Source organism: Saccopteryx leptura, chromosome 1 (genome assembly GCF_036850995.1).
Source record: "Saccopteryx leptura isolate mSacLep1 chromosome 1, mSacLep1_pri_phased_curated, whole genome shotgun sequence".
In the NCBI taxonomy this organism is placed as follows: domain Eukaryota; kingdom Metazoa; phylum Chordata; class Mammalia; order Chiroptera; family Emballonuridae; genus Saccopteryx; species Saccopteryx leptura.
In genome coordinates this window covers 203,143,172-203,159,775 of record NC_089503.1, presented here as the reverse complement: position 1 = coordinate 203,159,775, position 16,604 = coordinate 203,143,172, and the positions used below count along the sequence as shown (strand labels likewise).

The following is a 16,604-nucleotide window of genomic DNA, read 5'->3' as shown; positions in this document are numbered from 1 at the left end:
GGTGAAGAAGGAGAGAAGGGTTGGGGGAGGGGAGGGGCACAAAGAAAACCAGATAGAAGGTGACAGAAGACAATTTAACTTTGGGGGATGGGTATACAGCACAATCAAATGTCAAAATAATCTAGAGATGTTTTCTCTCAATATATGTACCCTGATTTATCAATGTCACTGCATTAAATTTAATAAATAAATTAAAAAAAAAACAAAAGCAGACCACGAGCACCCTGAACATCTTTAAATGATAAAAATAAAGAGCAGGACCATCATGGTAGTCTCTTTCTATGGTTTATTTTCTTCCCTCCTACATGGATAGCGCAAAAAGATTAGGCCTAGCGGCCACTGGGATTCCTAGAAAATTCAGGAGACGAGTGAGAATGAGGGAAAGACGTGTGGAACAGAAGGCTCTCTCCACCAGGTTTTAGGAGAAAAGGGTAAAAAGAATTTTAGAGATTTGCCTATAAACCAGTCCACACAGGTATTCAGAGCAGAAGCCCCCAGGAAACTCCCCGTCCTTCCATACCCACGGGGGATTGATTCCAGGATCCGCTGCAGATAAAATCTGCAGGCGCTGGGGTCCCACATATAAACCTGCATGCCTCCTCCTGTATACTTCAAATCACTTCTAGATTACTTACCATACCTGATGCAATAGAAATGTGATGTAAATAGTTGTTATGTTTATATATATATACTGTATTATTTAGGTAACAATGACAAGAAAAGAAGTCTGTGCATGTTCGGTCAGATACAACCATCATAGGCCTAACTACATAGTATATGTACATCAGCAGTAAAGTAACAATTTACTTTAGAATAGTTCCCATTTGAGGTTGGTTGAATTTGCAGATGTGGAACCTGTGGATTCCAAGGCCCAAATGTACAAAGAAAATGCATTAGCTGGAATTTCCTGTCACGTGGGATCCTAAAATGATGGGGGTCAGCAACAACCAGGCAGGATTTCATAAGCAGGAATGCTGGGCTCCTTTGATGACTAAAAGAACAAACCTTAGAGATATTGCAGTCCAGTCTATCATTTTACAAATGAGAAAGCTGGGGATGTGAGTTAATGTAACCATTCATCAGCTCCGGTTCCAGCTATCTAGGGCCGTATAGTGAATCACCCAAAGAACTTAGTAGCCTCAAACAACAGTCATTTTTAACTACATGTGGTGATGGATGTTAACTAGACTTATTGTGGTTATCACCGTGCAATGTACACAAAAATCAAATCATTATGTTGGACATCTGAAACTAATTTATGTTATATGTCAATATAATTCAATAACAAAACGAACAACCACCATGTATCATCTCTCCCGGTTCGGGGGTCCACTGGGCTCGGCTGGGGTTCTCCAGCAGGGCTTCTCGTCGTAGTCATAGCAGATGGTGGCGGGGGCTGGAGGCACTGGAAAGCTCCACTCGTGTCTGGTGGCCAAGGCTGCGGGTGGCTCGGGCCCGCAGAGCTGTACCAATGGCCTTTTCACATGGCCTGGCCTTCCTCGCAGAACAGAACGGCGACTGGGTTTCAAGGATGCCAGGCAGAAGCAGCAGCATCTTTTCTCTTATGGTCCCACCTCTTAAATCACACGGTGCTACTTAAACTGTAGTCACAGGCCCACCCAGATTTAAAGCGGTGGGCAGGTAGAGACACACAGACCATAGCGCTCCATGGACGAGGATCAGCATGAGCGTGTAAGAGCAGAACCTGGGGTCTCGCTGCAGCCCCTGTAACACACACTGCGCAGGCACCCTTCCCACTGCACAGGCGAGCCTCCCTGCAAACCCCTCCCCTGGCTGGGAGTTCCCACCCCGCAGGTAACTCCCGCCTGTGCCCCACCGTCCCTGTTACTGCAGTCCGAGCTCCATTACGGAAGCATCTGGATCATTCACCTTTGTACTGCTGCCAGGTAGCAAACCCTCAACACGTTTTTGTTCAATCAGTGAACAAACAAGTCAAATGTAGACTTAAGATAGAAAATTATTTATGAATATTTCTAAAGTATCAATAAAAGTTTCTTTATCTAAATCTCTTAGGCTAGATCAACTTAAGACTGTCAGCTTTTAGCACTGTTAACCTTTAAATTTTACTAATAATATAGTCTCACATTTGTCTAATTTATCTTTAAATAATAAAGTTACTAACTCAAACATCATATACAACAGCTTAAGATGTATCAGTAACACAAAATGCTCATCTTAATATATATTCAGAATAACTTGTGGATTTATTTTTTTCCCATCAAAATTAGTGGGATATATATGGTAAACACCCTTAAAAGGAAATTTATGTATAACACCACTGTTGCTAAATAGGCCAGATTAAACAGTTAAAAACCAAGCCAAGATCCTGGTGCACTCAAGTGCAAACGTACAATTTTAAAGTGTTTTATTCATAAATCATATATTTTTGTATCATGCTATTAGACATAGGCCATTCAACCCTAAACTATCACTGTACAACCAACTTATTTTCTTTTGCTTGTCAGCAAATATAACCAAGATTACATAAAATTATATAACTCAAAAATCAAAAATTAGCTAAGCTGTTCCTTGGCCTAAGCAAGGCACACACACATATGCAAGGCACCAAAATGTGTATTTTCAGAATGGCATGCCTGGAAGTCCACCACCCTTAACAATTTCACTGCTGTTCCCAATCCCATCCAGCAGTCCTTCAGCAGCTGAGACTCTAGCTGTAATTCTGTTCTGATCAAGCTCCTGACAAGGCATCGTTAAGTCCGTATCTCAGCAAACAAGGACCCGCGCTCAGCAACAGCACTTACCGATCAGTATCTGACCGCTCTTCATGGCCGACCCCCCGGGCATCAGGCCATGGACCACCAACCGCTCTCCCCCGGCCTGCTTCCCGGGTCTCCTCCAGCTCCACTTGGTCTGATGGATGATCCCAACCAGCACTTCCAGAAGCTTGAGATGCTCTTTGGCTTTGGTGACCGTTAGCTTTTTGGGGTTTACATAGATGTTGACATCTTTGTATCGCTGTTGGACAACAACTCCTGTTTTCTGATTGGACTGATGCTTTAGAATGGAGACAGGCCCACTGTCTTTGCTATTTTTTTTATTATAGCGCTTGGGTAAAAGTCTTTTACTTTTTAAAATTTTGGTAAACCTCTTGAGTTTCGGTTCATACTTTCTTCCTCCTCTGTAATCATCCTCTTCAATAATAATCTCGTTTTCACTGAACCGGACGTGGTTCACAACAGGCGGCTCAGGAAGGAGGCTCTCTTCTTCCCCCTCGCTCAGTTCCAGGTAGAACAGCTCTCCATTCTTCTGCACGCTGTCCAGCCATTCAGGCTCCAAGTCACTACGAAAAAAGGAAAGGAAAGACAATCTGAATAGCCGCTGAGCAGAAGAAACACAGTTGTCCGCCGGGCACGGGGACATGGGTAGGGGCAGGGTGCAGGGGCCGGGAGGGGCAGATGTAAAAGTTCTTGGAGTATGAGAGTCTCCTTACTGTTTCTCATTTATTGTGAGTACTAACACTTTATTTTGGAGGGTGCTTTTTGAACCTTGAAGAAAGGGCGTTGGAGGACTCCAACAGGCATGGTGATTGAAAAGAAAACATAAAAAATGAGATGCCCCTTTCTAGAATCTAAGATTTCTTTTTTTCTTTCTTTTGTTGTGACAGAGAGAGTCAGAGAGAGGGACAGATAGAGACAGAACAGACAGGAAGGGAGACAGATGAGAAGCATCAATTCTTCACTGCAGCACCTTAGTTGTTCACTGACTGCTTTCCTTGGGGTCTCGAACCTGGGTCCTCAGCGTCCCAGTCCAACGCTCTATCCACTGCTCCACTTCCACGTCAGGCTACAATCTAGAAATTTAGTGTAGCCCGTGTGGTTATTGTTCATATAAGACAATTTCATTGAACAATATTTTACATCAGTAGTTGATTATGTAATTATATCCACAGATGTAAACCATTTGGAAATTGTACATAAAAATATCTTTTTTGCATAGAGATTTTCAGCATGGTTGTCATATTAAAATGAAAGCTATAGACTGGTATTAATAGACTTTGTTTATATAATATTTTTTTTTAAAAAGCATTCCCTTCACTACGAATAAAAATAGTTGTTGAAAACAACCAGTTTATAATCATGGTTAATAACGATCATGTCTATAGCCTATAATTTCTATAAAACTACTTTATATCTGAGTAATTGTAGTAGGAAAAGTAAACCACATATTACATAATTCATCATGTGATTGTAAAAAGAAAACTTTTAACTGGGAAGTAGGCCGCTGAAAGGAACAAAATTATTGCTATTTGAAATGACTGAAACAGCATTAAAAAACAAAAATACCCATCTTAAAGTAACACACCTAAGCACAAACTCTATTCTGTTCAATGATATGAACATTTTCCTTCTTAAACTACTATTCTTTAAAGCAAAACTGGTTACAATGGAAAAACTAGTGGAGGGAGTCTTTAGAAACATGAGCTATAATATCCTGGCACAAAAGGGTATAATTTGTGTTCTAATCATTCAATCAGAGAGGAGGCAGTTTGGTGTTCTGCAAAGTACATTAGCAACTCTCGTTCCTTTAACTTTAAAGTCTCTTTCTAAATACTGAGAAAAATCAGTCCTTAAATGCACTATTCTATTACTCAACTCTGAAACTAACCACCGTCTGAGGTTGGTAATTAATACAGAATTTTTAACTATATATGAAAGGTGAAAAAAGGCATAACTAGCTCCAAATATCAAAACTTGTCATTCTTTGGCACTTGTTGGTTCCCAGCGTGTGGCATCATTTTACCCACTTAGCACCCACCATAAATAATTTTATAACAATGTACCAAAATTTAAAATGATATAATTTAAATACACAATACTTACAAAGATATATATCAATTTAAACAATGAATGTTGCCTAACCAGGCGGTGGTGCAGTGAATGGAGTGTCGGACGGGGATGCAGAGGACCCAGGTTTGAAATCCTGAGGTCGCCAGCTTGAGCGCGGGCTCATCTGGTTTGAGCAGGCTCACCAGCTTGAGCCCAAGGTCACTGGCTTGAACAAAGAGTCACTCTGCTGTACCCCCCCATCAAGGCACATATGAGAAAGCAATCAATGAACAATTAAGGGGCCGCAATGAAGAATTGATGCTTCTCATCTCTCTCCCTTCTTGTCTATCTGTCCCTCTCTCTGTTTCACTCTGTCTCTGTCACAGAAAAACAACAATGAATGAATTTATTTGTTTTATAATCTCAAATCTCATCCTTTAATCTCTGGTGTGTTATTTGTATTAGAGACATATGACCACCAGCCCCCAAATAACTCTTCCGAACCCCATTAAACAAGACAACAGTTTATCTTACTCTCTAAACTCTAAATGTGAAACCACTTTTTGGTTATGATTTAAAGATCCGTGCAGGTGGGGGCAGGGACTCCAGGTGGAATTCAATCATGAAGGAAACAACAGTGCCAGGCACTATAGTAAAATCTAGACCTCCAAAGATGAAAACATCAGTTCCTTCCTCTGTAGCGGAACGAGGAAGTGAGAGGAATTCATTGTAAGTGCAAGAGAAGGGCCACCTGGCTTAGCCAGGGATTGAGGGTGAGGTCAGGGGAGACTTTCTGGTCAATGAGACCCTACAGTGAGTTTTAAAAGAATCAGTGACCAGGGGAGCTGAAGGGGCAGAGAAGAGAATTCCAAAAAGAAGTAACAGCATAAACTAAGCCCCTGAGCGATGGTCTCCAGGGCCTGTGTGGACAATTTAAGCTAGTCTGCAATGGGAAGAGCTTAATTCATGAGGTAGGGAGGGACCTAAAAATTAGGCAGTCAGGTCCTAATTTGGTAAGGCCTTAGGACCACGGCAAAGGGTTGGGGTTTTGCAGTGTAGGTAAGAGAGCATCAATGAAGAGTTTAGGTTTAAGTATCACATATCCTTGGACAGAGCTACTTTGACAAGGTAAGAGAAGAAGGAGTTGAGGTGGAGAAGACTCAAGAAATCAGTTAGGGGGCTTTTCCCACCATCCAGGCAGAGAAGATAATGAAGACGATGGTAGAAAAAAAATTGAAATCAGGAAAAACATAGAAGAAATGCTTGAAAATCACCAGGGCTATCAGATTGCTTGGATGAGAGGATGATGGCGAGGAAGGGAGCAATGTGGACGGCCTCCCAGCTGGTGATTATTACTTTCATGCATCCTCTTATGCATACGACTGCACAGCCCCATTCTACACAAATACCATACACATCCTTTTCCCTTGCTATCTTTCACTGACATCAACAATGTTAAAGAAAATCTATGTTCTTATAATCATATAAAAACATACAGGCTTATTTTGTCACTGTTTTTAAAAAGTGGCATCAGCCTGACCAGGTGGTGGCGCGGTGGATGAAACGTTGGACTGGGATGCCGAGGACCCAGGTTCTAGACCCCGAGGTCGCCAGCTTGAGCACGGGCTCATCTGGTTTGAGCAAAGCTCACCAGCTTGGACCCAAGGTTGCTGGCTTGAGCAAGGGGCACTCGGTCTGCTGTAGCCCCACGGTCAAGGCACATATGAGAAAGCAATCAATGAACAACTAAGGTGTTGCAACAAAAAAGTAATGATTGATGCTTCTCATCTCTCTCCGTTCCTGTCTGTCTGTCCCTATCCATCCCTCTCTCTGACTCTCTCTATCTCTGTAAAAAAATAAATAAAAAAATAAAAAATAAAAAGTGGCATCAATGTAGAGGATGTATCTTTATTATTTATCATTTAACAATATAATTCAGAAACCCCTAACTATCCACATTAGAGATGTAACACATTTGTTTATTCAACTACTGATATGCTTTGTGTTCACCTGTTTTTATTTTTTTGCCCCTATGGACAACGATACAATAACCATCTTTATATGCATGTGTATATATAGATCTTTATACAAAAGATGATACCAATTCACATTAGACTTTTAAAAAAGACTTTACTTTAAGAGGAAGAAGAAATTTTTGAAAAAGAAATATTACAAGGGAATAAACACAGGAAGTGGCCTGACCAGGTGGTAACACAGTATATAAAACATTGGCCTGGGATGCAGAGGACCCAAGTTCAAAACCCCAAGGTCACTGGTTTGAGCGCAGCTTCACTAGCTTGAGCGCAGGATCATAGACATAACCCGAAGGTCACTGGCTTGAGCCCCAGGTCTCTGGCTTGAGCAGGGGGTCACTGACTCAGCTGAAGCCCCCCAGTTAAGGCACGTATGAGAAAGCAATCAAAGAACTAAGGTGCCACAACTAAGAATTGATGCTTCTCATCTCTCTCCCTTCCTGTCTACCTGTCTCCTGCCTCTCTCTTTCTCTAAAAAAAAAAAAAAAAAAAAAAGGCAGGAAATGAACCTAGGAGACTCAGTAAGAGAGGGTAATGTACAATGAAAAGGAAATGAACCGAGAAGACACAAAGCCTTGGTTCTTTGTGTTACTAACTTCCCCCTCCAGGAGATGGAGCTTAATCTTTCCTCCCCTTGAGCATGACTTAATGCTTTAGGAAGCACATCCAAAGAACAGTGTGCAAAATGAGAAATAGAAACCATGGTGAAGAAACCTGGCTAACATTACCTTAACCAAGAGAGAGGTTATGAAAAACAAGGAAGGACTGAGAACTGTCAGAGACCAAACAAGACTAAGTAGACGAGATGACTAAATGCAATATGATATCCTGGATTGGATCCTGGAACAGAAAAAGGACGTAAGTAGAAGAATGGTGAAACCCGAAAAAAGTCTGGAGTTTACTTAATAGCACAGTGCCAGTGTTAATGTCTTAATGTGCCAGAGCTGTGTCAGATGTTATCAACATCCGGGGAAACCGCTGAAGCTGAAGGGACTCTGCTCTATCTCTGCAACTCCGCCGTGAATCTAAACTTACTCCAACATCAAAGGTTTACTGTTAAAAAGGAATTAAAGTCAGCAGTTTTAATTCAGATTTTTGTAATATGTGGGTCACATGAATCAGTTTTAATATAAATATTCTTTCATCCCTTTGCCGAGAGTCTGGTGCAAGCTGCAAAGTTGTCACTGTGTAAATGTCTCTCAATGAGATTCTTATTTTGTTTAGTCTATTTCGCCCTAAACAGAAATAACTGTGTAGTTCTAGTCTGCTCCAAGTTTGACGGCACTTTTGTTGGTGTTCAAGGCCCTAACTGATGTGGTTAACATGAGTAGAATCCTTTCCAAAGAAGACTTGCTAATTTGCACATAAGCAAGTTCTTACAGGGCTGTAACATGGGTATATTAAAGAATATGAAATTCAGATAATGCTAATAAGTTTCTCAGTCCCTGATGTATCAATATTTAAGAATTATACATTGATACTAAATCTTTTTTTCCTTCTTCTAAGTCAGCAGTTCTCAACCTGTGGGTCGCGACCCCAGCGGGGGTCAAATGACCAAAACACAGGGGTTGACTAAAGCCATCGGAAAATACATATTTATGCCCTGGCCGGCTGGCTCAGTGGTAGAGCATCGGCCTGGCGTGCGGGAGTCCCAGGTTCGATTCCCGGCCAGGGCACACAGGAGAAGCGCCCATCTGCTTCTCTACCCCTCCCCTTCTCCTTCCTCTCTGTCTCTCTCTTCCCCTCCCGCAGCCGAGGCTCCATTGGAGCAGCGATTGCCCGGGCGCTGAGGATGGCTCTGTGGCCTCTGCCTCAGGCGCTAGAATGGCTCTGATTGGGCAGAGCAACGCCCCCTGGTGGGCGTGCCGAGTGGATCCCGGGCGGGCGCATGCGGGAGTCTGTCTGACTGCCTCCCGGTTTCCAGCTTCATAAAAATACAAAAAAAAAAAAAAAAAAAGAATAAAAAAGAAATCTTAAAAAAAAAAAAAAGAAAATACATATTTATTATACAATACATTTTAATGGCCAATACACAGAGTTACAAGGTGCGAAAGGTACAGCAGGACAATCCTAGGGACAGAGGAAAACCACACATGATAAAAACACCAGGACAATGAACATAGGTTCTGTCTGGTGCTCAGTCAGTAAATACCAGTCTGCCTAATGCTTTTCTTTGTTCTGTCTACTAGCAATACCTCATTTTTATCCGTAAAGTCTTTTTTCTCTCCCTCTCTCTCTCTCTTTTTTTTTTTTTTTTTTGACAGAGACAGAGAGAGTCAGAGAGAGGAATAGATAGGAACAGACAGACAGGAAGGGAGACAGATGAGAAGCATCAATTTTTTGTTGTTGTGGCACTTTAGTTGTTCATTGATTGCTTTCTCATATGTGCCTTGACTGGGGGGCTACAGCAGACCAAGTAACCCCTTGCTCAAGCTAGCAACTTTGGGCCCAAGCTGGTGAGCTTTGCTCAAACCAGATGAACCCGCGCTCAAGCTGGCAACCTCAGGGTCTCGAACTTGGGTCCTCCACATCCCAGTCCGACATTCTATCCACTGCGCCACCACCTGGTCAGGCCATGAAGTCCTTTTTTTTCTAAAAGAAAACCATGATTTCAGTGGTTAACATCTATGCTAGATGTTATAGCAGCTTGAGGGGGTGGGGACCAGAGACGGGCTGATGCTCTTTCTGGTTTAGTCACCACTGAAACAAATGCCCAGCTTGCCAGAGAAGAGAAAGTGAACTCCTAACTGTGTCGTCACTGAACGAAATACATTTTTACATCAGGAATACATCTCCATTGGAACCATGCTCATAGCAATGCTGTTCCCAGAATCCCACTCCCTGTCTGCAACCCTTCAGCTCAATGGCGCATGTCTATGCATCACTAAGTTAGCGAGAAGATCCAACCCTGGCAGAATGGAAATCACAGACCAGCAAGCCATTCTGTGATAGGGCATTATTTCATTTTTAAAGATGTCAGATGGACAAGAGCTCATCACCTTGCTGACATGCAAGTGCCAAGAGTGAGGAATCAAAGCTTCCATGGCAGGGTAGAGTTTGGAGAAATGAAGTTTAAGAGGGATCAGAAAAGGCTCCGGGAGAAAGTGGCACTTAGTGGGACCCTGAATGATTTTGGCAAGTAGAGAGGAACAAAGTGTTTCGAGCAGAAAGAGGAAAGCGTGTACAAGTGCAGGTGTGAAGAAAATATGGCAGGTATGAGAGCAGGTGGTATTTCAGTGTAGTGACGTTCTTCAGTTGTGCCCTCACTGTTTATGTTCCCCCCAAGTTACACATAATGGTATTAGGAGGTAAGGCCTTTAGGAAGTAAATAAGATTAGATGAAGTCAGGAGGGTGCAGCCCTCACAAATGGGATTAGTGCCCTTATAAAAGTAACAAGTGCACTTGCTTTTCCTCTTTATTCTCTGCTATGTGAAGACACCTCTGTGTAATTCATGCTCTGCCGTGTGAAGACACTAGCAGTCTACAGCCTGCAAGTGTGCCCTCACTAGAGCCCAACCTTGATCTTGGACTGGCAGCCCCCAAAACTGTGAGTAATAAATTTCTGTTGCTTATAAGCCACTCAGTCTATGTTATTTTTAAAACAGCAGCCGGAGCTAGGGCAAGTAGGAATATAGGTGGCTCAAAAGAGGAAGAGCATCCAAGATGAAAGCAGAAAGGCTAGAGACAGGCCCTGGCCAGTTAGCGCAGCGAACAGAGTGTGGGCCAGGTGTGTGGATGTGCCAGGTTTGATGCCCAGTCAGGGTACACAGGAGAAGCGACCATCTGTGTCTCTTCCCCTCCTTCTCCCCCTTTTCTCTCTCTTCCCCCCTCCCAGCCAGTGGCTGGTTGGGCTGATGCTCAGGGTGCATGCAAGAGTCTGTCTATCTCCCCTCCTCTTATTTAAAAAAAAAAAAAGGCTAGAGACGGATCTACAAGAACTTTAAAATTCATTCTAAGAGATCTGGAGTTTACTTGGGAGGACATCAGGCTTTTGAGTAGTGCGAAAAGTGATTTAGTCAACTTTATTTGTTTTAGAGCAGTTACAGGTTCACAGCAAAACTGAGTGGACGCTGGATATTTCCCATATACTTACTCCCTGCCCACACCCCAGATGCACAGCCACCTCCATTATCAACACCCCCACATCTCATAGGGCCCGCAAGAAGGGAGAGGAGAAGGAGGGGTGGCTATCAGAAAAGGAAGTCACCAGGCCCAGAGACTTAGGAGACCGGAAAATATGAGTAAGGACAGAGTGACATCCGTGAATGAGACGGGCAACAGCAGAGAAACAAGGAAGGAAATGAGTTCTCTTCCAAAATGCTGAGCTGAAGCAGAGAGAGATGGCAGCAAAGAATTACCACTCCTCATCATAAACCTAGTTCCACACTATTTGACTTTTTAATCTATATAATTTGATAAAATAAAAATTAAAAGTATGAAGAAGTAAGGATTCACAGCAGGAAAGGGAAAATAGAACTATCCTAAATGGTATGTTAATATATGGGATTATAAATCTGAATGAAATGTTTTGATTTTACATCCTCATGGCTAAAACCCAAGAAAAAGATAGATTTTGGTATACTCATACAATGGAATCCTCCTATTCAGAAATAAAAATCAATGAACTAAGGGTGACAACACGGATGTGTCTCAAAATAATTATGCTGAGTAAAAGACAGACAAAAAGTAGTCCATATGCTATGATTCCATTTATATAAAACTCTAGAAAATACAGACTCGTCTCCAATTACACAAAGCAGTTTAGTGTACGAATATTATTAACAATCTTCACTGCATCATTCATCAGTGTGTTCAATTCAGGGTCAAGTTTCCTTACAACTAAATGCTGCTGGCAAATCATACAATGCGGAGCAACATTTCCGGATGTGCAGCGTCCTTTATTTTCCCAGCTACCCCTCAGTGATGCCAGTCATGCTTGCAGCACCATCCATATGCACTCAGACGCACTTTGCCCAGTCTAAGCCCTCCACTTGAAAGTACTCATAAACAGCATTCAATATCTCTGAACTAGTGATCCAACCAGGTAGAGCAAGACAAGACTAGTTCAACACTTAAGTCTTTATTGTCAATATACCTCACAAAGTCAAGAAGAATAACATGGTTACTTATAACAGTTGGTTCATCAAGTTGAATGGCAAAATATTCTGATGTCCTTATCCCCTCTATAATTTGTTCTTCTGTATCATTGGCCATATCAACATTACTATAAATGGCATTGTCTAAAAGTGGTATAGCCTCAAGATTTTGTGCAGCTTGAGGACCCAAAATTTCGAGTCACATCTAAGAGGCAAGGATCTCCTAATTCTTCACTAACAGTGAATGGTTTCTTCATTTTCAGTATTCAAAGGTGCTCGAAGCAGCGATTTGTCACTAGTCATCATTTTCTTCACTTGATTTTCTGACTTTTCATTTGGTTGTGTAATCTTTAAAAAAAAAAAAAAAGATCCAGTGGCATCTCAATAAAGTCACTATGCTTCAAATGCAAATGACGAGGAAGTCTGGAAGGTTTCATTGCGTCATTTGACAGAATTTCAGAAAGTACTACCGGACAAGGGCAATGACGAGAATTCATTACCGGGTGAAATGAAGTTGTAAATACTCCTTATACTGCCTAACAGTTTCCTTTTCTTTTTTGGTTTCTGTTGCACCTTCCAAATTATCAACACATTTCTTTTCCACTTTTCCTTTTAAATTTGAAGCACTAGTACTTGGTTTAATTTTGGTGTTGTCACTACTTTTCTTTTGATTTTTGTTTTTCCCCATGAAGAAGGTTAAAATATTTTGTTGTTTTTTCTTTCCATTTTGTAGGGTTTAAAATTTATAGCACAATGATACTAAAACACACAATAATTTATTTGCAGATAATATGGACATGTCCTGAGTAGGCAAGTACATGCATAAATGTTTGCACAAGTGTGAAAAAATGTACAACTGAGAGAGGGAAGGGGTTGGAAACAGAAACACATAACAGATCAAGTTTCATCATACTGCGCACAATAGTGCATTATGGTGCAAGCTGGTAGTTGGTTTCCAAACGTCATATGTACAATGCATTGAATACTACATAAGTTTGTCCAAACCCTATTTGTGCAAGCTTGAAAAAAAGGAACTACAGAGACAGGGCGTAGGAGTTACAGCCAGGGCATTACTTAGCCTTTTGGAAAGAGAAGCACAGGTAACAGTGCAACCTACAGGTGAAAGTAACTGCCAAGTAACTGTTACTCCTAAATACACATTAAACACTAGTAACTGTTATACCTAAATACACATAAAATGTCATCCTAAAACTGATACAAATGGCAGTCCATTACAGGGTTGGTTGGTTGATGTTTTGGCACCTGGACCTTTTCACTGTTAATCATTTCAAGCTACCATTGATTGACTTTTCAAAAAAGTTCTTAGTCCATAGAAATAAGAGATAGATTCCTCCAAAACTGAAGTAGCACTGGATATGGTGAATCAAAGTAACTTTTTCATATCTGACCAGGTGGTGGCCCAGTGGATAAAGCAACCTGGGACGCTGAGGACTCAGGTTCGAAACCCCAGGGTCACCACCTTGAGCACAAGCTTATCCAGATAGACTGCGGGGTTGCAGGCTTGAGCGTGGGATCATAGACATGACCCCATGGTAGCTGGCTTGAGCCCAAGGTCACTGGCTCAGATGGAGCCCCCCAGCCCCCCCTTACCTCCCTCAAGGCACATATGAGAAATAAATCAATGAACAACTAAAGTTGATGCAACTGTAAGTTGATGCTTATCATCTTTCTCCTTTCCTGTCTGTCCCTTTTTCTGTCTGTCTGTCTCTCTCTAGCTAAAAAAATAAAGTAACTTTTTTATTATTATTAAGGATAAAAAGAAGTGAAAACAATACTTAAGTATTCTGTATTTTAAAAATTACATTATGACATAAAATAGAAAACAAGACAACCATGAAGATGTCTAGGAAAATATAGCAGACATACCAAAAAAATGGTAAGAGTTTGTCCTCCATAGACTATGAGTGGATTTTCTTTCTTTTATACTATATATCTATTCATTTTGTAACAGGAAAATATCTACATACTTTAAATAGTTGGCACAGAAAACATGCAGCGTGTCCTTTCACTCTAAATACTAATAAGATTGAAGTCACAAAGATCACGCTGTCATACAAGCAAGAAGGCACTGTGACAGGGCACTTTTATGAAGACCCTCATACATACTGGAACCCACCACAAAGAGGAGAGAGCCTCCTCATCTGAGAATCGTAAAAAACCAACAATGGCAAAAAATGGCGCCCTCATTCCAACTCAGTAGATCACACAACTGAAAAGTAGTGCAAATAAATCCCACTTACCACAGAACAGCGACTTTCCACCAGTGTGTTCAAGAATGTTTAAACTATGCAATACCTATTTAGTCAGGGTCACTGAACTCTTTTTTCCCTTTAGATTGGCAAATAAAAAAAAAAAAGAAAACAGCAAACACAACAATAGCCATCTGGTGTGAAAGAATCAAAATTATACCTACTTTTTGTGATATCAGCAAAAATAAATAAATAAAAAAATTTTTTGGTCTGCCACATAATTTTAGTAATTAGTTTATGTGTGCCCTGAGATGAAAAAGGTTGAAAATCTCTGCCATAGAAGGTCACCCAATTCCAACCAGCCAACACTTTGCAGTCCCCACTGCCCACGTGTACACCCTCGGATCTAACTGGATGGATGGATTCCATTGTCCCTCTTAGAGATCCTTACTCATAATCGGTACTTGCGGATGAATATGAAGCCGAGTCGCCTGCGGGATCTTCAGGTTCACAATCCTCATCTTCCTCCTGCGAGAAGGGGTCTCCAAGGATCCCCTCCGGGCTCTGGCGCCAACCGCACAAATCTGAAGACGCCATCAGCAGGGATGCACCAGCTACCAGTAGAATAATTCAAATCCGGCAGTTAGGGAATGCCTGGGCCGCCATGTTGCCTCCGCTAGAGACGCGGCAGAGGCCACGTGGTCACAAATCCTTGGCTGCGATTGGTGGCAGCCCCGGTTGCCCTGGAGATGGGGAAGCATCCCCGGGAGAAGTGGAAAGACTGAAAGGAGCCAATGAACTGACACTTCTGGGAAGGCGTGTCGGAGGAACGGAGAGACCTAACCCTTAACCTTAAGCGTGTGTTCTCCGAAGCGCGCTCCTTTGAAGCAGCGTGATTTATTAAAACATGTGGAGACCCACTGGATTTACCCCCAGGCTCTTTCCCTCCCATTTTGCACTTTGTTTCTGCGCGAAACAGCTGTCCGAAGTCTTAGAAACACTCAGCCTGCGTTCCCTTTGAGGCAAAGGAAAGTCCCCTCCGCCTGTCCTAGGGCCTTGGCTTCTAATCAGGGGAATCAGGGAATGGACGCTTTTAAGCAATACACTCCGGGTGTTAATGTAAATACACGCCATTCTTTGCTTTTCTTATTGTTAAGCTTTTCCAAACATTTGTACAGTTCTCCCGGACAGATACTGTAGACAGGTGCTTTAAATAGGTGGCGATATTGTGCAGAATACTGTGTTCATTTTCTAACTTAAAATTTTCTATTTTGAGGGAGTGTTCTCATCACTGATGCTGGAACTGTAAACAGATTAGTTTTACTTGTCATTTGCGAAAACCTACATCAAGAATTTTTTATCAGTACAAAATTATAGCTAGCGTTTATTGAGAGTTAGCCATTGCTCTAATTACTTGTTCTATTCATATACTATGCTAAATATGCAGATACTAGGAAGTAAATACCCTATACTAAAAGTCAACCAAGAATTGAACTGAGTCACTCATTACTAGATTGTATTTCCTCTTCAAGACTCATTCAACTATTTGAGATCTATTCTAAGAAAATAAGGGATGCAAATACAATTAATAAACGTGAAAACAATCTAAATATTCAACAATAGAGGAAAAGTTAAATACACTTATGTATTATGTGAATATTATGATATTACTAGAGGTGTTTTCAAAGAGGAATGCAGGGGGGAAATGTTCCTCTTACCCTAAGAAAAAAAGGATATAATGTTATTTTACGGTATTACTGGTTGGGGGCTGAGGATTCAGTTTAAACTACGTGGTTAGATGGTGGGGACTGAAAGGTGAAGGGGCATTTTATGACATAGTTATAAGTATTATCTGAGAAACACAGGGTTCTAATGGGATACCCACAAGGAAAACAAACTAGGGTATACAGTGCCACAGCAAATGTCTTAGGGGAAGCCTTAACTTACCTTTTTATTACGGGACAGTGATATTCAACTTGTGTGCCAAGAAAGTTTTTTAAATATGCAATACCTGACTATTTAGTCAGAGACACTGACCATTTTTTCTTTAGATTGTCGGATAGCAACATGACGACAGCCAACACGCCAAAAGCCGTCTGGCGTGAATTAATTAAAGTTATATGTAACTTTTTTTTTTATCAGACCAGCAAAAAAATATATTTCTTGGTGTGCTGCAGAATTTTGATGTGCCATAAGATGAGAAAGGTTGAAAATCACCGGTATCGGGTGTAGTGTTGCAAACAAGGAAGGGTGCTGGAGATGCGTCATCCCCTGGCCCAGAGTGACTGATACACACATGGGGAGCTCACGAGGACCAGGAAGTAGCGGTCACACACTCCAGTTTTCAAGCTGCAGTTTAGTTTCACTTGTCTCCTTCAAGTGCCCATTTGAATACCGGCATTTTACAGCTTTATTTGTATCAATTTTCAAATGTGCCTTTTTAGAGTTGTATACCA

At 41.5% G+C, this 16,604-nt stretch overlaps 1 protein-coding gene across 1 annotated transcript in view; it reads right to left on the bottom strand.

Annotated features, from left to right (window-relative positions):
* Nucleotides 1-14,800, bottom strand: part of INTU (inturned planar cell polarity protein) — an 82,341-nt gene extending 67,541 nt beyond the window's left edge. The window contains exons 1-2 of the mRNA XM_066385017.1: nt 14,600-14,800; nt 2,784-3,322 (exon numbers count right to left, since the gene is read on the bottom strand). Coding sequence (XP_066241114.1) covers nt 2,784-3,322; nt 14,600-14,745 — 685 coding nt within the window. The 5' untranslated portion in view covers nt 14,746-14,800. The remainder of the gene's footprint in view (nt 1-2,783; nt 3,323-14,599) is intronic.
* Between the last annotated feature and the right edge of the window lie 1,804 nt (nt 14,801-16,604).